Source organism: Amphibalanus amphitrite, unplaced genomic scaffold (assembly GCF_019059575.1).
Source record: "Amphibalanus amphitrite isolate SeventyFive unplaced genomic scaffold, NRLGWU_Aamphi_draft 000148F_arrow, whole genome shotgun sequence".
NCBI lineage: Eukaryota > Metazoa > Arthropoda > Thecostraca > Balanomorpha > Balanidae > Amphibalanus > Amphibalanus amphitrite.
Genome location: NW_024881643.1, coordinates 474,625 through 499,808, shown reverse-complemented (window position 1 = coordinate 499,808; position 25,184 = coordinate 474,625). Strand labels below are relative to the sequence as shown.

The following is a 25,184-nucleotide window of genomic DNA, read 5'->3' as shown; positions in this document are numbered from 1 at the left end:
ACGAGTCTGGTTAGTTGGCCTGACAGGTCTGCGGGGATGGGCCTGCCGGGTCTGGTCAATCGGTCTCTGGTCTGGTCAGTTGGTTCAACGGGTCTGCAGAGGCTGTTCAGATGGTCTGACGGGTCTGCGAAGCCTGGCCAGTCGGTAATGGGTGGTATACCACTGCTGAGTCTGCAGGATATGCTCACTGCTCAGTTGGCTCACAGAGTCTGGGTGCATGGTCGGCTGTCACGCCGTTTCTGCGGTCAATGCTATGGATCTATGCTGTATATGGGCGAGGCGTGGGGTGCACAGTGCACACGTCCCGACTGATGTTAGCCCGTGATTGCCTCTGAAACTGGTCGACGCAGGCCAGGGCATTGGTGTAGGGCTCTCTCTTACGGGGACTAGGCCTGGCTTCATGAAATCATCTGAGCCGCTGCCGAACTCTGTTCCGAGAACAGCGAACAGAGCCGTCACAGGTCTGAGCGCATTTGGCCGTATTTGGTCGCCCGGCCGGCTGCGGTGTCCGCGCTATCTCTGGCCGCTGTCGGACCGGACGGCAGACGTCTGACCGCTGGTGGCAGTGACGGCCCGCTGTCTGACTCACGGCCGGGGGCCCGCGTCCGTCCGGCACCGGTCGGGTCCGCTGTGTGCAGGCCGCAGCTTCCCGTGCCGTCGCTGCAGCGGCTCCGCCACGGTGCCGATAAACCCGCCGCGCTGACTCAGGGCGACGTGCGCAGTCCAGAGCGGAGGCGCCTATCAGCTCTCACTCCACTGACGCAGGTGGTGGCCGGATTGACGTGAGGCCCGCTCATCGCGGCTGACGTATTTCCATCATGGCTGGTGTTGACGTAGTTGCAGTTTATCTTTCTTCCTGATGGGCCTTCATGCCCTCTGAACATCATTTGTAAACTCCATGTACAAATGATCCATGTACTCAAAGTGCCTCAATAACTGAGACAGTCGAGCATCTGATGTTTTCCCCATTAACTACGCCTGATACATTGTAGTCCTATCAGCATACTGCCTGTGATGTTTACTATAATTCTAGCTGTGTCATATCTCAGCTGTGATCTGTTGTTTTTCTCCGCTGACCATGGTAATACCTCATACCTGGTAATACCACCGTGGTAATAACGCCAGTGCTGAGCTGACAGCACACTGAGCTGAGCTGGCACGGGCTGAGCCGAGTTGACAGTACACTGACACGGGCTGAGCTAAGCTGACACAGGCTGACTCGGACTGATACCTACTTAGCTGACAGCGGGCTGACACTAAGCTGGTACTGGGCTGACAGGGTGCTGACGTGGACCGATGCATAGCTGACACAGACAGAGCGCTGACATGGACTGAGCTGAGTGGACTGTGCACTAACATGGACTGAGCTGAGCTGAGCGGACTGTGCGCTGACAGACTTCTGACACTGAACTGAGCTGAGTTGAGCTGAGCAGGGCTGGGTTGACTGTGCACTGATACACTGCTGACACTGCTCTGACGTCCTCCCACAGATCAGTGTGACGCTGGACATGATGGACCGGGTGGTGACACCACTGACAGCCTGCTGACCCTGCCCTGGCGTCCTCCCTTAGATCAGTGTGACGCTGGACATGATGGACCGGGTGGTGACACCACTGACAGCCTGCTGACACTGCTCTGGCGTCCTCCCACAGATCAGTGTGACGCTAGACATGATGGACCGGGTGGTGAGCAGCCCGGCCAACTACAACTACCCCAGCAGCGTGCTCCAGCTGGCCGTCCGCGTCCTCACGCTCACACCCTTCATCAAACAGTTTGTCGACGAAAAGGAGCCGGTGCGTAATGGGTAGTGCTTAATTTCCACCTCATGAATTTGGGAACTTGCAATTCATTCGGGGTTGTGGGTGTGGTAGATTTGTTCTGCCGTTATCGACTTTGAATTCTTCACTTTATGATTTCGTGTGAGTACGTCTGCATAGTAATTCATATTGTCATGGCATGCTTTTCCCGTCCTCATATTTTACATGTCAGAAGCTCTACACTTGAACTCCACACAGTTTCTTTTGCTATCACGCAGAGACCTGGCTTCTAATCACTAGTCGCACTTAGGCGCGTATGACCTACCTTCCTCATGCTAGTTCCCACCAACCCCCTATCTAATAAATCATCATCATCATTCATCATCATCATTATCCTATGATAACGTCCGGATCTGTCAACGTGATGAACAAAGTCATCCCGGCATTGCATACCATACATTCCCCTACCGGCCTGGTATCTCGACGTGGTCTGACCTCTCTCCTGTGCACTCCAGGAGTCTCTGGTGGCGCTGGGGAACGTGTTCACCTCCCTGGTGTCATCCCACTCGCGGACGTTCGTGTCAGCTCTGACCGGCTCAGACGAGAGCCAGGCGGACATAGCGCGGCGCACGATCGGCGCCGTGCTCGACCTGGCCTCCGTGCCAGGCCGGTACCCGACCGATGAGACCGTCTCGGAGCTGACCTTCGGCGTCTGGTACACGCTGCAGGTGGGTGACGGGAGGACGGGTCCAGGGGAGGGAGGGAGGGATGCTGAGTGGGAGGTGGAGGGTACACGCTGCAGGCCTGTGACTGTCGGACGACGTGAGGGAGGGGATGTGAAAGTACACGCTGTAGGTTTGTGAGAAACGGCCCACGGGAGGGAGGGGACGTCAGGTGATGTGAAGTGAACTGTAGTTCGTGCTGTAGGGCTGTGATGGACGGACGGGAGGTCCAGGTGAGGGCGGGATGCAGTTTGGAAGGTGAACTGTGACACCCGCTGACGCTGTAGGTTTGTGATAGAATAGACGGCCTGCGCACTCCTCAGGGAAATGTGTAGGTATGTGAGATGTGTGAAGAGGGATGCCGCTTTAGGGATCTTGATTTCCTTTACCAAACTACCAAACTTTTGCCAGACTACTGCCCTTCAGCGCATAGTATGAACTATGACCTCTAGGGTTCGTTCTGAGAATGTGATATTCGTTGCAGTTGTTAGTTGTTGCTAATTTGAAGCCACCTCACCGTAATCGAGTTTCGCTAATGTGTGACCTCCCCCTGTCTGGGCCGTCCAGGACGATATCCTGGCGTCTGACGAGCACAAGGAGCAGCTGACGGAGCAGCTGCAGCCAGTCTACAGCGCCCTGCTCAACGTCATGGTGCAGAAGTCGATGCTGCCCAAGGACCCGAGCGAGTACAGTCCAGACGAGGCCGAGGCCTTCCGACGATACAGACAGGACATTCTCGACTTCTATGTGAGTGACAAGGCGTCATTTTCTGCTTGTGCATATATTTCTGTATAGTTATACCTTTATGTAATCGAGCTTGGCGGTTGGTGCGACCACACGGCGACATCAAAGATCGATCTTGGTGGTTCTCGAGGCTTGATTACTAGCTCTTACAATTCGCAGATGTTGTATGCTTATTAGTTATACCCTCATAGAGAGATCCAGGCTTAATTTCTAATTGTGTTGATGGGCTGTGCTTGATTTGCTTTTTGGCCGTCAGAGGGTGCCCTGTTGCTGATCTGGGCGCCACCTGTAGCCTTCCAGCCTAGTCTGCTCGGGCAGTGTATCGTTCTCAGTTCTCACTTTCTGCCGCTGTTACAGACGTACACACAGTCGCTGCTGGGCGACTACATCCTGAACTCGTTCATCATCTACCTTCACGGCGCGATGCAGGCCGTCCGGGAGGACCCGTCCAACTGGCCGGCGCTGGAGTCGGTTCTGCACGGACTCACAGGTGGGGTGGCACGGGATCGGCGGTACGACACACACCACGGCGACCAAATGAGGGCACAGCTCCTTCTGTGGGGTACTGTATGCCCTTACAGCTGAATGCTAATGCCTGATGCACCTGATCATTAGGGTGAATAGATCAAGAGTTTGTTACAAACAACTGTTTTCACATGTTGAAATGCACTTGCAATGTACATTTCACATTGTGCAGCGGGCACAGTGAAAGGGAGAGCAGGAGATAATACTAAACAGAAAATGTTACTTGTGCATTATTACCCACGACTTACGACCAACAAACCCCAGCACGGACCTTCCTCCCTTCTGCAAATGTACTGTCTCCGCTCAGAGTCTGACTCTCGACACCGGCCGTCCGTCTGAGTGCCAGCACTGACCCCGGCTGTGTGCCCTCTGTTTGACTGTCGACACCGGCCCGCTGTCTGCCTCGGCAGGTCTGGGCGAGTCCTGTGACGACGACCTGGTGCTGGTGGACAGCATGCGGACCGTGCTGCTGACGCTGCCCGAGATCCCCTACAGCAACAACAAGAAGCTGATGGCAGCCGCACTCAAACTCATCGGTGAGTTTGCTGTCGGTGGCGGGGCGTTTGGGGTCCGGTGCAGCCATGGAGAGCCAGATCGGTTGGCACGCTCGCGGCGCCACCTACAGTCATGGTAACTGGAGGCTGTGGCGTCCGTCGATCCACACAGTTATCAGAACGACGTTTTTAGCAATATGTGGCCGCAGATGAGTTGGAACATGGGAAAGGACGAACGCAATTTAGCCTTTGGTGTGCAAATATGTGTAGACTGTTACTTATTTTTAAAGAGGTATCTTAGCGTTCAGTGCCTTCGCGGCTCTCGTAAGTTCGACGCTTTGTTAAGGCACCTGAATTGCATGGTAGACGCTGCCACTAAAGGTGAACTTACTAACACCCCTTAGGTGTGTTCTTTTCCCAAGAATAATTAATGTCGCTGACTGCTACCGGTATATGGGATTAGCCGTGTCATAGGTGTCGTGTGACCACACCACTGAAGCTAACACCTGTCCGGAAACTGGATTACTTAACTGATCGCCGTCATGCGTTGCCGTTCAACAGGGGTAGGCTATGATCTACCCACGAACAATCGGGGTTTTACCACCGGCTTATCGAAAAGCTGCTCAGCAGTCGAGGAATGCACTTAACAAAAGCCACGCCAATCCCTAAAAAGGTGACCATAATATCGTGTCGATCTTAGTGCGATGAGTTGTCCTCGGACAGGTTCAGCTGTGACGCCAGTAATGGGTCGTTTTTGTGGGTGTCGGCCACGTCTGGTAGTCGGACAGCTCTGGGCTGGGTCGGACGGGGTCGGTCAAGGGCATGGCGATGTAAATTGCGTCAGCCAGTGTCCCCGTGAGGCCGCTCTTCCGCGGTGGACGACGCTCAAAACCAGCGGCGGGTGTGCCGTCAGGGCGTGGTATTGCCAACACCTGCCGACCGGCCCCAGTGGCCAGTGCTGATGAAATGCCAGGTTCACTGCCGTGAGACGGCGCCACCCGGGTCTGGGGAAGCCTTACGGGGACGGGCGATACGCGGGTCTGCAGACGCCGCAGTGAGTCCGTCGCCAGCCGGTTTGTACCAGTCACAACCGGCAACACCGTCTGTCACTGTAGATATGAACCGGCGCGAGGCGTAAGCTCACTGAGCTGTTTGCTGGGTAATGCTGAGCGAAAGATACATGCAGCCCACCGTTCCCTGTTTACCATATTAGGACAGACAAATCCTTCTCCTCCACGCCTCTTTCCCCTGCTCCAGACTGAACGGGCAACTTTATCCCAACTATGTCCGTAGCCGGGTGCGGTGAGGCTTGGTGGCTGGTCTGCTTGTCCTCATAACGGGCTCAGCCCTGGCGACTCACCAGGGTGCCCGCTCAGACCAATGTCTCTCCCTAATTCCTATCATCCTTCCGGCCCTGAAATGGTCTCGTCAGACCGAAAGGGCCCAACCCAACAAAACAAACAAAAGATGCTGCTGTCGAGTGGAGTCTTCGGAAACCTAGCTTTTGTTGAGTCAACGGCTGGCCTGCCGACCGGTAAAATGGTTCCAAATTTAACTACAAGTCTCAATGAGCGTGTATGTAATTTTGTAAAACTTCTTTAATTATTGAAGCCCTTTGCATTGCTTCAGGGGTGAACAAATGTGCTGAGTTGGGGTAGCACGGGCGCAGCAAATCCGCCGCCGCCCTAGCGGTGACCTCCGCCGTCTGTTGCGGCTGCTCTAAATCCAAGCCGGCGTGGAATTGGGAAAGCTCGTGCTACCCCAACTCGGCACCAGGGTTGTATACGACTCAAATTTTTGGTGAGTCGATTCAGAAGAGAGTTTCCTAAAACTGAATCGACTCGACTCATGATTCCAAAAACTTTAATTGAAATGATTCGATTCAACTCTTGACTCAAACATGACAAGAAATATATGAATCAATTCGACTCATGATTCAAGCATATTTTCAGTTTAACGATTCGATTCAACTCATGACTCAAGGGTTCTGTTAAATAATTTGAATCGACTCATGACTCAATTCTGACTCAACTCATTGGACAGACTCATCAAATTATTCAACATAAAATGTTTGTGCAAACCCAAGAAATACAGGTAGTCGTAGAGCAGGTGTCACACTTATTTCTGCAACCATGGAGAGGCGCTGTACCCAGAGATGCTTTCTAATCAACCCAAACCAAACCAAACCTAATCAAACCTGGCATAACCTAACACAGCCTACAACCTAAAACCTACCACCTAAAACCTAAAATCTAAAACCTAACCTACAGCGCCTCTCATTTGTTGCAAAAAGAAGTGTGACGCTTGCTTTACTATGTAGTGAAATACATTCATGGGTGCATACTGCATATGTAATTCCTGACAACTAGTGAACTATATACATGTAGATATTTAAAAAAAGCTAACATTAACCATTTTACTTATGTATGAAATAAAAATAAAGAAAAACATGTTGCTATTATTATTGAAACCACATAACACACCTTGCATACCTATAATGTAAATAAAAATGTCAGCAGCAAATCAATATGTACCAAACTACGTGCCAGCTGCAAGCCAGCACAGTATTGATTTCTAAATAAGAATGCAAATATGAAGCCTTTAATATATGACAAATATGAAGCCAAATGTAAGGCTAATAAGAATCTCAAAATGCAAAGAAAAAACATTTTGTTCATGCCCTGTTGCCTTGTGGCCTTGAGAATTTAACAGACAAGGTTTAGGGCATAATCCAATAATGTAGTGTGGTTCACTTTTTAAAGGTATAAACACATGACGTCAATTATCTTAACCTTAGCTTTAGCTTGTCATAACTAATTAAACTCAAAATAAATAAACCAATTTTTATTAAATTTAGCAGAAAAATACACACTGAGCCTAAAAATGGACGTTTGCGTTAATTATAAATAACAAAGTTAAATAAAACGTCACTTTCCAGTTGATTTGCGTTATGGTAGCGTTTTTTTTAGCTATGGTAGCGCCGCTACGATTTTTTGCTTTTCCTTTACGTTTGGGATATGGCAGCAAATATGATTGTCGACAGAAATTGCTAATAACTTACAAATACTCTTATCTATGCAAGCTCGAGAAACATTTGTCCACGTTAATGACGTCATACAATTTTCATTTGAAACCAAATCATGTTATATTTTTTCTTAACTTTTATCATTTTATAATTTTCTGGCTAAAAAGATCAAGTTCTGATATCGTTTTAAATCTGTTCCTATTCATTTATCAGCTTGAATTAAATAAAAATTTTATTTTTCATCTTGTTTACGAATAGTTATTTGCGACGTCATGCGCGACCACGAATTAGCAATTGTAACCATCGGAAAAGAAAAATGTGAGGGTTATTGATGGGCGTATTTACAAATTGCAACCGAGCTCCGCCGTAGGGTATTTTATTTCCGCCGTAGTGTATTTCACTTAGGGGATTTTCTACCATACATCTGCCTGAGCTTAGTGTAATTACAATTTGTCGGCGACATTAAAAAATGATGCACCTTTTTTCGCAGTATAGGATATCGCATGTGCATATTTCTGCCTTTTTGGGTGCACTTTATCGGTTTTTCGCGAGTAACTCGCGTAAAAGCCGTCCGATCGCGACGAAACTTTCAATATCCCCGATTTTATCAATTTTACACCTACCCTGAAAATTTCATGACTCTGACCCAAATGACCTTTGACCTGTGACCTATTTCTCGAGACCATGTTTGGCCCGAATTGCGATTCGGCGTATGTCGGCTCGCATTAGCCGCGCGGTTGCAGTCTTCACGTGGTTTTAAGCGTTGAAACATGTGATATGATGCTGGTCCCATGCATTAGGGTGGGTGTCAAGGTCACCTGAAGGTCAGGTCAGCTCAATGACCTTTGATGACCTCGGTTCACTTTTTCGAGTTTTACATGTTTCTAGGCTAGTTTTTGGAGCTGATTTCGAATTTAGCAACCATTTGATCATTACAGGGGGTGTAACGAAATTATCCGGACACCTTTCTTCCCGCTGTAATTAAAAAGCAAAACAATCTGGTACTTTTTCTTTTAACTGAGCTTGTAGCCACCTTTCATAAAAAACACAGTGGCAAATGTTCTGGAGCATTTCAGCCAATGGATTCTCTAGCACACTGGCTTTGATGCGGACCAACGCCGTCTAAACCTGTGCCTGCGGTTGAGCAGTGCTTATGGCGGGTGGCTCTTCATACACCTCCTGCTGAACAAGAGCCCACAGGTTTTCGATTGAATTGGGATCCAGACTTTTTCCAAGTCATAAGCGTTAGCCCAGAATGATCGAAGGTTCTATCGGCATCACTTCCCGTTCTTTTAGGGACTTTTAAGTAGCGCGCCGCCCCGCATGAAGACAGCGTGGCTTGAATCAGGCATCAGTGCGCGTTCAGAAACCGTGCCCTCCTATGCCGTCTGGTTGAGCGCCTCCAATCATGCTCCACCACCTTCCCTGGAAAAGCTCCACCCTTGCCTATGGGGCAAAATATAAGGGACAAAAACACAAAACAAGACAGATAAAAACAAAGCAAAATTAACTCATTACCTAATGAAATTCAGGCTGGAGAAAAAACATAGGTATTAGGTAATAGGTATCTATGTCAAATTAAAATGAAAGATTAAAATCAACCTGACCAGGCCTTACGGTCTGACCTGGTCCTAACCACCTTACTTCGCCTAACTTAACCCAATTCAACCTAGCCTACCACAACACCTGCAGAGGTACCTTCCTGGAAAAATGACGCCCAGGGAGGTGACTGTCCAACTTATTGGAATACTACCATGATTGCTTGTCAAAATGTGTGTCATCACTGCTCTTGTTTGACAAGTGATGTATAATAAATGTGATATTCAATAATTATTTTATTATTTATTTATTTTTCGGTTCACCCGACAACCACAAACAAGTGGGTATATCTCCTGACTGTTGACTGTTGAGTGATCAAAATATTCAAATAATCAGGGTACAATGCTGTGCATAGTGAACACTAATCATGTTGTTTTGGTGTAGGCCCTCTGCACATTGTTGTGTGCACTCAGCACTGCTATGTGCACTTTAAGTAAAAAAGTGACTGGTGGTACATGACAAAAGGTTGTGCAACTGTGGGCATGTCCTTGGTCTTGCTGGTGCCAAATGTCTATAGCTATAGCAGGATCAGTGAGGGTTGTAGACATGCTACATACATTGTGCATTGAAGATATTGGCACAAAGTTCATCCGTAATTACTATGCGTTACACCTAATGAAAGAAGCGACATAAATGCCCAGATGATAAAGCTCTCTGGTCAAAATCACACAAATTTATTGACATACTTTGCAGGTATATGTTTACATTCATGGCAAACACTTTCGATTTGATTCAGAAACTAGTTGCTAGTAAGCTTGCATTTTCGTAGGTACAACAAACATATTTTAAATCATAAACCTTCTAATGGCATTCATCACATACCTTTTTACCGAACAAGTACCTAGCTACCATGCAATGATTCTAAAATTTGTCCGCAATCCATCTATATCTCAACTGACACAATGAATTTGAAATACCCTGACAAAACCTATAACTGTACATAAGAAGAATGCAATGCTACAAGAACTATGAATTTCTGAAGTTATTCTCACATGCTGGAATGTTGAAACTCTACTTTTTGTCGTCCATTTCCACGTTTGATTGAGCCATCATATAGAACTGTTTTCGTTCTTCAGTCACAAGCTTTCGCACAAATCTTGAATTTTTACACATCATCTTGAACCATGCTCCAGTCTTTCCAACAAGGTACTATGTAACATCAAAGCAATTTTAATTTGTTACAACAGCTTCAGATCATGACAGACTTGAGGTTTGTTACACCATTTGCCAGACAAATCTCTACAAAATGAGTATCAATTCCCAAACTAAGCAATTGATCATATCAGTATTTGCAGTTTCCACACAATGTTTCATAATACTATATGTTTATATAAAGAAACTCAAATAATCCACAAATTGTTATTGAAACACTCCCACTTCAAGAATTCACAGCAATAACAGTACAAGTTCAGAAGCAAACAAACATTGCGCCAGATTTCGTATGAAACGCGCCATCGTCCTGAAGTTTCTACCACAGACGGTAGTTAAACTCTGTTAAACCGCAGCCGTAGTGCGAAAACCCCTGCCCACCTTACCCCACGGCGGAGCTCGGTTGCAATTTGTAAATACGCTATTGATGGTCTTTCTAGACAACTTTGATAGACAATTATTTAAGGTTTTATTTCAATTGTAAACTGGTATCTATCTCATACTTGTTAGTGTCCCTTACTAGCACTCACAAAGCCAACCCAATTTGAGTATTTCAGTAACAGTCCACAGATGTAGTGATTGCATAAATACAGGCTGAGGCAATTGCAATGCTGACTTGCCAAAGTTGAATATAATAGGTAGGTCGGCACAATTATCCACCCCTGCATTGCTTTACATTTCCTCTCACGTGAGCACGTTATTACGCGTTATTACGGCGTGGACTTGGAAGACGCTGCGCTCAGTTTCCCACCCGAGACCGCAGCGAGATGAAACACGAGACCAGCGCCCGACGCCGGTCGGCTGAGGGGCACGAGACGCACACGAGCCGCCTCGAGGCGATAGTCGGGCTCTGAAACTCGAGAAGGCACGGGAGTCGGCTCGGGACGGAATGGACCGCGTGATGATGTGTGTGTGGGCCGTGGGGGGGGGGGGGGATCGGATATCTGATGCCCGTCCGCAGTCCGTCACATGCGCAATGTGATCTCAGGCTCAGGTCGGGGCTCCACCGGTTTCTAATTATCATTAAGAGAATTTACTCAAAATTATGATTTCTGAAAGGAGTTATACAGAAATTGGATGGTGGGGCTGACGACCGTGTTTTTGAGTTTTCGACCCCCGATATGCCATCGGTCCTGTGGCGCAATGGATAACGCGTCTGACTACGGATCAGAAGATTCCAGGTTCGAATCCTGGCAGGATCGGAACTTTTCGTCGGTGGTGATAGTGGACAGTGATAACCTGTGTGATTTTATTCGACAGCTCTATGACTCTTTCACCGTCACTTTCACGATGCATGAAACAATGATGTGGTGCGCTGCTGCGGCTCAAAACAAAGAAGTCGGCCACCAAGATGTGCGAATGGGCACGCCATGGCCCATGGGTTTCACTTCGATCGAACTGCTTCGCTTGCATACCTACTTTTAGTGGCTAACTTCTTCGAAAATAGTTTTGCCAGAGCGGGGCTGTGGATCTTCATAGGGTTTTCATTCTTGCACAGGACCGAAAATCCCTTTTTTCGGTCCGGACTTCTGGCAGGTATGTATTTGTCTTTTGTGGGAGCTCGATGGTTTAGTGGAGCAAGTCATCAGCGCTGGCGATATGCTGTTTTGTTTTCCTGGAAAAAGCAAGGTGAATGATGTGGCATCGGTGAAGGGGGCTGTAGACGCGGTACAAAGTTTTAATTCTCGGGTTTCGTATTTGTTAACTCTGTGTTTGTTAGACAATCGTCGGCACTCGTTAGGATGGTTGTTACGGTTTTTGTTAATTTCACATTGCTCGTTCGTTGATCGGGGATCCTCGTCGTGCATTTAACACAAAGTTATTCACAATATCAGCCACTCAATACATTTATATATTAAAAGATTGCCACTGAAGATTATACCAGACAGCAGGCTCGCGCCCGCCCACTTTTTCGTTTGTGTTGTTTACACGTTGTACCTGCACCCTGATTAGTGATTTTATCCTCGCTACCTCTGCGAACTGCTGGGTATTGTGTGTGTGTCGGTGACCCTGCGGTGTCCTCCTGTGACCCTTACAGGTCGGGGCAGGCGGGGGTTCCCCGTGGACACCCGTCGGCCCGGCAGCCGACCTGTCCGACCGCTGCCGTCACGCCAGCAGACTGCCCCCGATTGTGGACGACATTCTCTGTGACCGGTCCCCCGCACGCGAGCAAGTCACCGAGTAACAATGTCGGGGCACAGGCCGTGTGCCCCGGGAAGGGCGTTTTTACTCGTACCTTCAGACGGGCGCACACGTGGGGGTTAGGGTCGCCTAATTCCCGCTAAGAAATGTAACTGTTACACACAGACGGGACAGATTATCTGGATGGGTTTGGTTAAACAATTTTGAAGTCCGGCTCGGATTGAGGTATGACATTGTTTGTATGACACTTTGACCGCTTCATCGGTCCAAATTGACTAACGAGGCAGTCACTCCTCTGTGAGCAGCTTTTGCGGCTTGTCCCGCGCTCATTATACGCTCACATTTCGAGCAAAGCCAGCCAGTGTGTGTGTAGCGGCGTCGATCTCGTTACCCGCTGTCCGATATACTTTATCACACCAACTTCACTCGCCCATCTGTACCAACGCTCACACAGGAGCGTCAGACGCGGTCGTATGGTTTCCTTCTTCAGGAAGAGGCGACACTAAAAACGCCCATCTCGCGGCCACTCCCCTGAGAAGGTGACCATTGTTATCCTTCCGAGCGCGGTGGTGTAATGTCGCGGCCTGATACGGGTTGGCGCTAATTGCGTGAGCAGCAAGTCAACACTGGTTGTGACTCAGTTCCTCGATACGGAGCGGCACAGCGTTATCCTGGAAGCTGCTGTGTTACCAGGCATTGTCCGGGACCCGCGCGGCTCCGCCGGCGCGGCGGCCCAGCCGTTCGCCGAAGGTGCCGACGGCGCGCGATGGCACGGGCGTCTCCGGCGCCGGGCCATGTCACGATCTGACCCGGCTGATGGCACCTCTGTTGCACCACTGCCTCGCCACCATTGTTCGGCGATAAAACTGTCCGATATTATGCACTACCTACTGACTGCAAGGCTGTAAAAACGAAGACAAACAAAACGAGGAAACCAGACGCGAGCTGGTGCCATTGAATGGGCCTTGTGCCATTGATGGGTGCGCTCCCCTTCCGGCCCTGTGACTCACCAACCAGTTCATTAACCAGTCGGCCAACGGTGGTGACCGCAGCTCGGCAACCGTGCGCTAACTGCGCAGAGATGTCGACATTTCATCCACGCAACCGTGGCCACCTAATGATTTTACCATACTCCAGGTACTGGCTACGGCAGCGCGATAACCATAGTCCAAAACTTGTTCAGCAGTGATAGTAACATATCTCACCAGCCATGCGTCACCAGTCTCATCACACAAACCGATGATCATACCGCATTTAGCGATAATAACATTATCATGACTGTAGCGGTGACAGCCGGTCGTCAACTGCATCGTACTCACTATTTTTCTCACTTTTTCGCGATCAACAGCTCACGATTTTTGCTGTCTCGGCTCAAAGTTAGCGACTGTCGGCTCGACAGTCGACACCCTGACTGTCACTTGTCTTACCCCTCTTGTCTTACCTCCAGACTCGAACAGCGCCTGTCTGGACCTACATACGAGTACACACATAACCTGTAGAGTACCAGACAGCCTGTCACGTGTCTCACCCTCCCCCCTCTGTTCTCCAGACTCGAACAGCGCCTGTCTGGACCTGCACCCGGACTGCCTGTTCAAACTGATCCCGATGCTGCTCGCCGGTCTCACCGACCCCGACGTGGCACTCTACTCTACCATGGCGCTCAAAGACATCTGTCAGGAGGCGCCGGCGTCTATGGCGCCCCACGCAGCGCAGGTCCTCACCGCGTGCAAGGTCAGAAACCCGCCGGGTCAGGGAGGGGTCACAGCCGGGGCAAGGAAAGGAGAGGTGTATTTGCGGTCAGGACGTGATAGAAGTGATGAAAGCTATTTTTAATTTGGTGTTGGAAAAGTTCTCACTGTTTAGAGATCGCGACTATCGTTTGACTGACGTGCTCTGAACCATTTATCTTCTGGGATATCAATAGTGACCCCCATCTTGACTGCCAGTGGAACCATTGGTCTGATTTCTAATGTGACATGACCATAATCTGACCTCCGGCCTAACCTATGACCTGACATACCTCTGACCTTACCCCTGACCTGCCCCGTCCGCAGGAGGTGCTCCAGGCGGATCGGCTCTCCGGTCGGGAGTGTGACCTCTGTGACATGACCCCTGACCTGCCCCGTCCCCAGGAGGTACTCCAGGCGGACCGGCTCTCGGGCCGGGAGTGCGTCCGACTAATGTACGTCGTGGGCTCGCTGCTGCGGTTCGTCACCGAGCACGAAGAACGACTCAAGGTTATGGACGACATCATTAGGCCTTTCATCCAGGAGTTCAAGCGACTCGTGGATGGAAAAGACTCTGTGAGTTTGGTGACAATGGGTGCCTGCATGTTGTCGCGCTTCGACCGGTGGGTGACCGTGGCCGATTAACGTGAGCGCCTGTGTACTCGACGGTATACGCTGGTGTTTACCCACCGCTTTCTGTTGTTTCCTACTGCCGAACCTACCGAATTCCTTCTTGTTGTTTGTTTTGATCAGGGTCTAATTTCCGTGAGCGTCATGACTTCCTTCATAGGTAACCGTTAATAGAGGACGGTGGGTGGCTTCCCTAAACGACACCCACCTCAGTGAAAGTAGTCATTTTTAGAAGTCGTTTTGGAAATGAACTCTGCTAACAAACCGTAACCATTCGCTCCCTTTGACAAACACAAATGCACCATCGGAAGTTAGCGCGCGCGCGCGAACGCACGCTCCGCCGCTGTGCCGGCGTCCGCAGCGCGCCCAGTGCACTGTGGGGACTTTGTCCATCCTAGCACGACTTAATTCATACCGCACCCTACGCTACTTTTACTAGCTTTATTTCGCCGTCAAATGGTTGGGCTAATGGTTACTGATCCCAGACAACATAGTTGGCTCCCTTGTTGCATCCATCCCTCCCCCCACCCCTCCCCATAGACTTAGCGCTAAGTCGTATTCGGCTAGCAATGCATCGTGGCCGTGGAAGCGTTCAAGAAGTGGAACGAAGCTACAATTGTTTTTAGAAATAGATATTTGCTCATGCTTAGCCCAATAATCAAAAGGCATTTCAGACTTAACCTTGTGAAGCCTTGCACTTGAAGGAAAGGGGGTCGAACAGATCCTCCCCCTCGGCTTTTCGCAACTAACCAAGCAAAACGTGGTGGAACGCGACTAAACTTTCTATACCTTAGAGTCGGTCAATTTTATACATGAACTGAAAAGTTCATGACCTTGACTTTCATAAGTTTTGACATATGACCTGTTTCTCTCGACCAGGCTAGGCTGCTATCGATTTGGCGCATGTGAGCGCACATTATCGGCGCTTGTTGTGGTTGCTAACGCTCCAACATATGAAATGCTGTTTGTTCCTGGCATTTTTAAGGTCATGTGAAGGTTAGGTCGAGGTCATTTAGCTTAGATGACCTTAGTTAACCTTTCCGAATAAGCATTTTTCTAGATGAGTGCTTGGAAATAATTTCGAATTTAACACCCGTTAAAACCTTTATAAGAAGTTTTGGTGCTTACGTAACCTGTTACGAAGCCATTAGTAGTGATTTACACCTGCCTACTATGGATAGGCGGTAGGGCGCCTAATCGTCGGGTCTAGCCTGACCCGACCTTGCATGAAAAAGATCATCATTGATCAAAACTCACATGAAAATCGTGATCACCACCCCCAAAACCGACACCCCCACTTTACGAAGTTATATCAGTTTTCGATTTGCCTATATCAAAGCTCTATAACTCAAGCTTCTAAGGTGAACATTGACTGTAGAAGCCAGTAATGTAGACGCAGCGTTGCAACAGCGTTGTTGATTTACCCAAAAACAATATTTGGCGATGGAAAATAACAAGGTCAACATGGTATCACCCCCTCCCTCCATCCTCCCAACCCCTTCTGACCGGAAAACCCCCAGGCGGTGTGCCGCGGTCGGGTAACCCGCCGCGGCGCGGCCCGGCGGGGCGTAAGAAACCAAGCGTCACCGTCTGCTTTGACGTCTCATAGTGACTGGTTTAGGCAAATTTCGGCAAAAAATGAGAGCTGCCCCCGATGCAGAAATTATTGGAGAACATTTTGATATGTGTTGTCATGCGTACCACCGCGTATCAAACTTTGTAGGGTAACAGTTTCCTGATTCAACTCCTGGAATCAAAAGCATTAAAAAATTTTTAGCATTTCGTTCGAAAATGATACCTTAGGTTGATTTTTTGAAATTTTCGTGGATACCATCATCTTCCTCATTAAACACAGATAATGAAAACATATCGCAGCTTTAAGCTGCTGTTCAGGGAAACGAGTGAGCGGGCGTTTCATTGTCATGTGCTTTTTTTCGCTATATTCGGGAAGCAGGATGCTGGTCAGCGCAATGCTACACTTTGATAGGTGTTTTGAGGTGTAAGCAATCGTTTTTGAAAGGATTTAAGGTCGGGTATGGATGCACTGGGCAATTATACGTGAAATGGATGACAAAAAAGTGGATATCAAAATACTCGTATTTGCCACTTATGTCGTGCTAGGATGACATAAGTCCCCACGGTGCAGTGGCGGAGTCTGGTACTAGCCGCCCGGCGGCACCGACGCCGTATACCGTCACGAACCCAACGTACATTTTATCGTCAAGGGGATCCTCAACACGCAGTCACCTGCCTATCTCCTGCCCGTGGGCCCACCGATACCCACTGACGCGTCCCCTCGCCTCCCTCCTTCCCGCCGCCGGCCGATCGCAGCAGAAGGTGATCAGCAGCAAGAGCCTGCTGGTGGTCCGGGTCAACATGTTCGCCTCGCTGGCGTCGGCGATGGCGTTCGACGACGAGCAGTCTGCGGGCGGGCAGCTGGCGTCGCCGCTGCTACTGCTGCTGCGCGAGCTGTTGCCGTCGCTGCTGTTCCTCGCCAACTGCGGCTCCGAGGACGAGGTCATGGCCGAGGTGAGGGACGGGCGGGGTCAGCAGAGGTCACAGAGGTCAAACGGGATATGGTGTCAGCAGAGGTCATAGAGGCTACAGAGGTCTGAATATGGGGGTCAGCAGAGGCTTGAAGTCAAATGGGACAGTCATTGTTATGACTATGGGGTCATGGAGGTTATGGCTGAGCTTCAGCAGAGATCATATTAGGACAGGGAGTGAGGTTCTCCGCAGGTCAGACGATGTCAGGGGGAGGCTTTGCTTTGTGCCATGTCGTGATGTCGATAGGACGGAGGTCTTGCTGTTCATCAGCCTGATGAAGGGATTATTTTAATCCTTTCTCTGGTAATGCATACTGTGTTTCCAGCGTTACATTCATGTTTCTGTGTCTGACACCTATCTCCCCCTCTCCCGCCCGGCCAGTGCATCTGCCACTTCCTGCAGCGCAGTATGAGCAGCCTGGACGACGCCATGGAGCCGTTTGTGGACGCGTCTCTGAACATCCTGAGCACGCTGTACTCGAAGGAGCCGCACCCGCAGGTGCTCGACCTCGTCCGACAGGTGAGGGACGCGCCGCGGGCCGCTCTGTGCAGGCTCGGCTGCCGCCTGGCGACTCAGTGTCCACAGGTGTGGTGTATTTTTAACTCGTGTGTTCACGTGGTACGCCATGCACGAGTGAGTACAGATATCAGCTTTGTGGTGGGAGAGATAAGCTGCTTATCCGGAATGGACTGACTTTTAATGGGAGGTACGCTTTATATAACGACTATAACTAGGAAGAGCAGATGGGTTCAAAAACGATGGAAAGTGTATGGTCACGTGCAGTTCGTGGTAGTCTCGGAGATCGATCCGGCTTTCTGAGTACCTGAGCACATGTATTAATTAGACACCGACGCCAGGTCGATCGGCTTCATGCGATGCGTATAATGGTGATTAATTGACAATACAATGACGCCCATAAAATATAAGAAACGAATTGCGAACCGAAGCATGAAACAGAAGAAAAAAAACTCAGCTGAGCTACGGTACTTATGCAAGTAATAATAGCGTCTCCGGTTAGTAGCATATACTTCTTGAATGGGACATGCGACTCGTTTTCTTTTACACGTTCAATGAGCACTCTGAAAGGAAATTCATTAGCAGGGATGCGCTGAAAAGTGTAATTGCTGGTAGGGTTAGGTGCAGGAAAACTGCTGACTACATGAGTAATAATACTATGAGCGCCTTTTTCCTGCCAGTGCCAGCTGCCGAGTGGCGCGTCCCAATGGCGTTTGGCCGTGGCTGTGGTTTTTACCGTGTCAGGCGGTGACTGTCACGATATGGGACATTTTTCGCTCGCGTGGTGTATTATTGTTGTTTTGTGACGACTTTGGCTATGAACATAGCCTGGCGGAAGTTATTCAATCGTACCAGACATCTGTTTTAAGTGCATTATCATAGCAGTTCCGGGCTTGTCAATGTGATTGTGTGCAACTCCCAGAAGCTTTCGCGGTCGCAGGTGCAAGAATCCCACCCGTTTCAGGCTGATAGCCACCCTGATAAGCTAATCACATCGGCCGGCTGTCTTCCTGAAGCCGTTGGTGTTGTTCGACTCGCGGAAACACGTCGCTGCTGTCACCGCAGACAGCTCAGCCACTGTGGGCCGTCCGTGCCCTGGGCGGCGGGGGCGGGGTGCGGGCCGCGCCACCGGTAGCTGCCCGGGGTGCGGGCCGCGCCACCGGTAGCCGCCCCGGGGTGCGGGCCGCGACACGGGTAGCTGCCCCGGGTGCGGGCCGCGCCACCCACCGGTAGCCGCCCCGGGGTGCGGGCCGCGCCACCGGTAGCTGCCCGGGGTGCGGGCCGCGCCGCGCCACCGGTAGCCGCCCGTGTCACCACTGAGCTGTCGCCAAACGGCGGCGCTAAACCGCCGGACCGCCGGCCGCCCAGCGCCCAGGTGGTACTGTGTCGAGTCGTCGGCACGTCACCGGATGGTCTAATGCCGCGCGGCTGTCCAGCTGTGGATGGCCTCCAGGATGTGCCGTCCGTCCCACACCCCGGCACAGGGACAAAAATGAATTATATGATAATGAGCTGGGACGGACGTGTCTGCTATTTCCGGCTCTGCCCGACAGACCAGGTGCATGCCAGAGCGCTGATCAGCTGGGAACAAGACGTGTTTAATCAGGTTTTTTGTAATGTCTTGGGTAACCGAATGTTGATTTTAATTGGGCCGAGAACAAGCAATAGGCTCTATCACAGTTAACAGATAGAACCTATACTGTTACCTGTGGTCCTATGATTTCCCATTGATATGGAGGAAACAGCCACGAGGACGAGAGACGGAGTAGCTTTGTGATTCGGCCTATGCGCAGGCACCCTGGGACCAGAGGTCATCTTCTTTGAGCTAATTATTAGGTACTTACCAGCATAAAGACGGGATGGATGTCCCAATTTTTCCGACCTGGTACTTAACGGGTCAAGTCATGATAAAAGAATCAACCAAGCATCAAACAGAAAAAGTACCTGAACCACGTCTGCCACGTGATTCAACATTGTGGAATGTTCTTTTTGTTACCTGCTGGAAGAGTTTGAAGCAACTGTTAACTCATCCCGTGGGAATATCCAGTTGATCTTCTTATCGCATGTTCGCTCTACGGTCATCTGGTCTGCTGCGAGACTAAACACACCACACGAATCACGACCGAGCCATTTCGAGAAATTGTACTAATGACCAGAAAGGAATGTTCTTTGTCGTTTTCCAGGGAGTCCGCCCTTCCTCACTCACGCCACTTGTAGCTATGCAGGTGGACTCGTAATCACTTCAGTCACTCTGCTGCCTGTTCGCAGTTTTGTGGTGGGTACTCTCCTCACTAGCTTGTATAAACTAAAAACCTGCTGTGTCATCGCGCTCGCTGCCCTTCGTGTTATCTCATATCTGAGTTTTTTTTTTTTTACCAGTTGTTCCTAACTCAAACTACTCCAGACTCCAGAGACTGGTTTAAAAAATATGCAGAATGTTTTTTATCACAGTAGCCAGCTGTTGATATCCGAGCTAATGTTTGGATGCTTTTTGTCATCCTATTGTCATCCCTGTCATTCCGTTGTTTTTCTCCCGTCTATATGTTTATACATGTAGAACGTAGGTAGAAGTACAAAACTTACATTTGTGATGTCATCAGTGGCTGGGGATATACGGCCTTGGGCTGGAGTAGCTCCAGGTAAAGGAGTGATTATGGGTTTGCTTCAATCCGCATTGCAAACATGATCGCCATTGACATCACGGCCGGTTGCGCAACCCCAGCTTACCTATATTGCGCAAAACGAATGTCTTCACGCTCCTTGTAAAACTTTCCTTGTCTACATCTGAAATGGTGTGAAAATATGGTGTGGAATGTATGTATGATTTCACGCGTGGTCTATTGAATGTGGTCCGCAATGGTCAATGGCCACACGTGGTTTAAAAGGTAGGAGGCATTTGAGCTAAAAACACAGGTTAGCCCTTAGCTCAAATGTCAATGAAGACACCAACTATGATTGGCCAAACTACAAACCACATGATACAGCTGTGGGATGTCAGGGGCACGTGGTCTCGTGCAATCCACGGATGTCACCAGACACCATCTGCGAACAAAGACTTGTGTGATGCTCATTTAATGCTAATGAACGTAATTCCGAGGAACTGGATCGTTTCTTGCACATTTTACGTGCGTGCGATTGTTCATTATAATATTCACCCCTTTGTTAATGCATTGATACATTCTTTTATTCATTCGTCTATCCAAACATCCGTTTATTATTTGATTTTATATATTGATTTGTTGATTCGCTTTGTGGTTGTAATGAGCCGCGCACATTTATCGATCGATGTCCGATTTCCTTGGGGTGTCTGCTCTCTGGTGTAGCGCCCCTCCCCGCCGGTGTGTCCTGTTGTTCTCTGGCCGGGCCAGGTGTGCGAGGCGCCGACATTACCCGTGGAAGGCGGTACCGGTCAGCCAAGGTAACGAGTTTCTCACAGCTCCGGGGGACGACCCAGGCCGCCCCCGTGACCTCGCCGGCGGCCCGAGCTGCCGCCCGCCGCCGGATGAGTAACTAGGTGTGGCTGCCGGCGTGTCAAGGAAACTACACCTGTGTCCGGCGACACCAGGAAAGAACCGCTCGGTGCCATGCAATTCGGCCGTACGTCTGAAAAACGGGACACTGAAAAATGTAAGGACACCGCCATGCGTCTGAAAAAGATGAGAGGTTGACTTAATGTAGAGGAAAGACGCTAATTGCATCATGTCATTCAGCGTAAGCACTTCAGGAAAGTTACTCGGCTGTAGGCAGTTTTACATAAGCAGGGTATTATTGAAGCTGAATGTAATTCATTTTTGTTTTGGCGGAGAGAGGCAGCGCGAGGAAGTTGAGTGCCAGGTCTGACTCATGGCCGTCCTCGCCGAGCGGGGTGTGCTCTTCTTGGGGTCGGTAGCAGACTGTGGAAGGGGTAGGGTACAGCCGTTAAGGTAGGGGGCGCCGAGCATCCCTTAGGACGAGCCATCATTCTGAGATGGAACATCGGTGGTGACTCAGGACCTATCGGGGCCTGCTAGCTGCCGTTGGTTTGACTGCGGTCTGTGGTGGCCTTTGCTCCCTCTCCGTCCTTCTGACGCTCTATCCGTCCCTCTGACTCGCTCCCTCGCTCTCCCTCAGATGCTGCTGACGTTCCGTCTGTGGGGCCCTCTGGGTCCTCTGACTGGTGACTGACTGCTGACTCCTCTCTGTTCGCCAGATGCTGTTGACGTTCCGTCTGGAGGGCCCTCTGGACTCGCTGATATTCTCCCTGTCTATCCTCAGATGCTGCTGACGTTCCGTCTGGAGGGCCCTCTGGACTCACTGATATTCTCCCTGTCTATCCTCAGATGCTGCTGACGTTCCGTCTGGAGGGCCCGCTCGGCCCTGTGATGCAGCAGGTGTTTGGCCAGGTGTGCGCCGGCAGCGTCCGCTACTTCTCCGCTGACCTGGGCCGCTACCCCGAGTCGCTGGTGAAATTCTGGGAGGTGCTGTCGCAGCTGGTGAAGAAGCGACCCAACTACCTGACCGGCGTGCCCACTCAGCTGGGAGACCTGCTGCTGCTCGGTGAGCCGCGCTGCTCTCCCAGGCCCCTAACTATGGACCGTCTTTGCAAGACTCAGCTTCAGTTATTGCGTGGCGTGGCAGTTTTTTACAATTTGGGCAGTAAATATTGGCGGAAAATCAAACCAGCGTTTTGATTGACTGGGTTTGTACATTTTTTCTTTTTGCCCTATCATGTGAGGTGCCGTTGACAGAGATGCTGTACCTCAGTTAGAAATATTTGCGACCTGGGCCGACTCACCCACTGTGCGCTGCCCCGTCTGCTCCCACAGCCTCTGCGTGTGTGACGCTGCCCGACCGGCGCGTCATGTGTTCGTCGTGCTCGTTCCTGGCGCACCTCATCTCCAAGGCGCCCGAGCACCAGGTGTTCGCCTCTCACCTGGGCACGATCGGTGCTCAGCTGGTGCACCAACTGCTCACGGCCATCGGTGAGGAGCGCTGGGGGAGGGCTGTCCCACCCAGCGAACGGGAGGGCGCACTGGGGGAGGGCTGTCCGACCCGGCGAACGGGAGGGCGCACTGAGGAGGGCTGTCCGACCCAGCGAACGGGAGGGCGCACTGGGGGAGGGCTGTCCCACCCAGCGAACGGGAGGGCGCACTGGGGGAGGGCTGTCCGACCCGGCGAACGGGAGGGCGCACTGAGGAGGGCTGTCCCACCCAGCGAACGGGAGGGCGCACTGGGGGAGGGCTGTCCGACCCGGCGAACGGGAGGGCGCACTGAGGAGGGCTGTCCGACCCAGCGAACGGGAGGGCGCACTGGGGGAGGGCTGTCCCACCCAGCGAACGGGAGGGCGCACTGGGGGAGGGCTGTCCGACCCGGCGAACGGGAGGGCGCACTGAGGAGGGCTGTCCGACCCAGCGAACGGGAGGGCGCACTGGGGGAGGGCTGTCCCACCCAGCGAACGGGAGGGCGCACTGAGGAGGGCTGTCCGACCCGGCGAACGGGAGGGCGCACTGGGGGAGGGCTGTCCGACCCGGCGAACGGGAGGGCGCACTGGGGGAGGGCTGTCCGACCCGGCGAACGGGAAGGCGCACGGGGTGGGCTGTTGAGGTAGCGTCGAGTGGCTGTGACACCAGCTGCTCGTGATAGAGCCGAACTCGAGACACCGGGGATGGCCCGGGCTAAGGGATGGAGAGGGTCGGACTGGGTGGCTGATAACGTAGTATCGCATAATTGAGGCAGGAAGGGCCAATGACCGGATGCTATTAAACACTTTGGATACCCATGAGCGAAGTGTGTTAATCACGGCGCAACAAAGAACACTAGAATATTGCCAAGTGGTTAAGTGTATGACTAATAAGCACCAGTTTGATTATTTTTCAATTATATAAAGTGTTTCTCCAGTGTATCACAGGCATAAGTACGCTGTCAATGCATTATTTCCGGTCGCTGTAGATAGTACCATGTTTATTGCGTGTTAGTTTTGAGTCATCTTATTCCGTCGTTTAGCCCCTTTACGGTATCCCAGGATTAAGTTGGGATTTATTGCCTCAGGGATGTCATGTTGCATGATATTATCTAGATATTAAAAATTAGTATTGTTTTAACTGAACTTGCCTGAACACCAACCAGCTTCACCAACCAGCTTTGTGCCGAAGAAATGACGCCACGATTCATTGGAACTATGCGCTGGTTAGGTTATCCCGGAGAACGTATAATAATGCCTCTATTCGAGGATATTAGTTTGGCAACATCGCCTGCGCGTCAGTAATTGGAAACCTTGGAGCGCCAACGGCGTAATTTACTGCTATTGGATTACTGAGCCGTTCGCCAGCGAAACTGGAAAAGATCCGGATCTTTCGGTGCCGGGAGACCGCCCGTTGCGACAAAGAGGGTGGAAAAGCGTTATGTAATTGTTTGTCCGAAGGTTGAGTAAGTCTCATGTTAAGAAACGTATAGGAAGCATATTCTTGCACGATCGTTGGGCGGGTGTTACGTATTTGCACAGTCATGGTCATGCAGCTGTATTTCAGTGATCTGATAACTCTAGTGCCGCCGTTATCCAGTCCATTGGTCATCTCAATTTCCCGTTTCGCTCCAAGCATTATAACTTTGCAAGTTGCGACTGATATCTACTGCGATCCTTCCCAACAGTTAAAACCATTGGGGCAGACAAACATCATTCCGATGGAAGATAACATGCTGGACAGTTGAAGACGTTACTTTGTGCAAGTGATTTTTTTTTTTTTTGAACTAATCAGTAGATGTGACTCAACATTTCCGATGCCTATTTAGAATTCGCATGGCTGTTAACCCGCGAGTTGCTGGGGGGGGCGTTTAACGCCCCCACTTTTTTCGCCGGGCCATAGCATAAAAACGGCGCGCCGCAGGCGCGCCAAATTTTGGGTACCTGTAGGAAACTAATTGAAGTTTATTGTGACAAAGTTTCAAAAAAATCGGTCGGAAAATTTTTGAGATATCGAGGTTTTAGTGACGTCATGATTTCTGAGTTTTCGACCAAAAACGGCATATGTTCAAAAAATCATATAAAATCACAGAATAGACATACAGACATGCCGTAAACGCCATTAGACTGCCAATACCATGATCAATCAAATGGCTATCTTCGATTATTGATTGTCGTTCCGCATTTTCCAAAATCTTGAACTGAATCTTGGCAATTTTTCGTGACTACTTCACGACCATGATACATGAATTTCTTAAATTGAAGTTTTTGAGCCGACCACGTACACATATGATAAAATGAATGTCACCATCGTGTTCTACGCCCCAAATTACCTATAAAACATGTGTCACAGGCTGCGAATATCAGTTTTGATTTTCGGGGATATGTGCCTACCCGGTTGACCTGACCTTGACCTTGACCTATGCTTGACTGACCCCTATATGGAGCTGACACTCTTGTAGGCCTTATAGGGTGGATTGTGCACCGTTTTGACAGAGTTTATGGCGAGAGGCGCCCATTGCGAAGTCCTGAAGTCCATGCTACTGAAAGCCCGATTTCAGGTGTTTGACCTGACCTTGACCCGACCTGTGACCTCAAAATTCAACTTTAAAGTACTCATCTGAAGCGTCTCGTCGCGCTCTTTCGTTTGCCGCCTCGTGCGTTTCGC

General features: G+C 50.2%; 1 protein-coding gene and 1 non-coding gene across 2 annotated transcripts in view; both read left to right on the top strand.

The window, feature by feature from the left end:
- LOC122382836 (importin-13-like) overlaps window positions 1-25,184 on the top strand; it is a 40,145-nt gene that overhangs the window by 13,266 nt on the left and 1,695 nt on the right. Inside the window, exons 7-17 of the mRNA XM_043368682.1 lie at window positions 1,653-1,793; window positions 2,273-2,485; window positions 3,047-3,226; window positions 3,581-3,713; window positions 4,159-4,284; window positions 13,707-13,888; window positions 14,290-14,460; window positions 16,846-17,043; window positions 17,443-17,580; window positions 21,897-22,113; window positions 22,383-22,538. Of these exons, the coding sequence (XP_043224617.1) occupies window positions 1,653-1,793; window positions 2,273-2,485; window positions 3,047-3,226; window positions 3,581-3,713; window positions 4,159-4,284; window positions 13,707-13,888; window positions 14,290-14,460; window positions 16,846-17,043; window positions 17,443-17,580; window positions 21,897-22,113; window positions 22,383-22,538 (1,855 nt within the window). The remainder of the gene's footprint in view (window positions 1-1,652; window positions 1,794-2,272; window positions 2,486-3,046; window positions 3,227-3,580; window positions 3,714-4,158; window positions 4,285-13,706; window positions 13,889-14,289; window positions 14,461-16,845; window positions 17,044-17,442; window positions 17,581-21,896; window positions 22,114-22,382; window positions 22,539-25,184) is intronic.
- On the top strand, window positions 11,145-11,217 carry Trnar-acg. The gene has a single exon. It is a non-coding gene; the product is annotated as a tRNA-Arg (tRNA).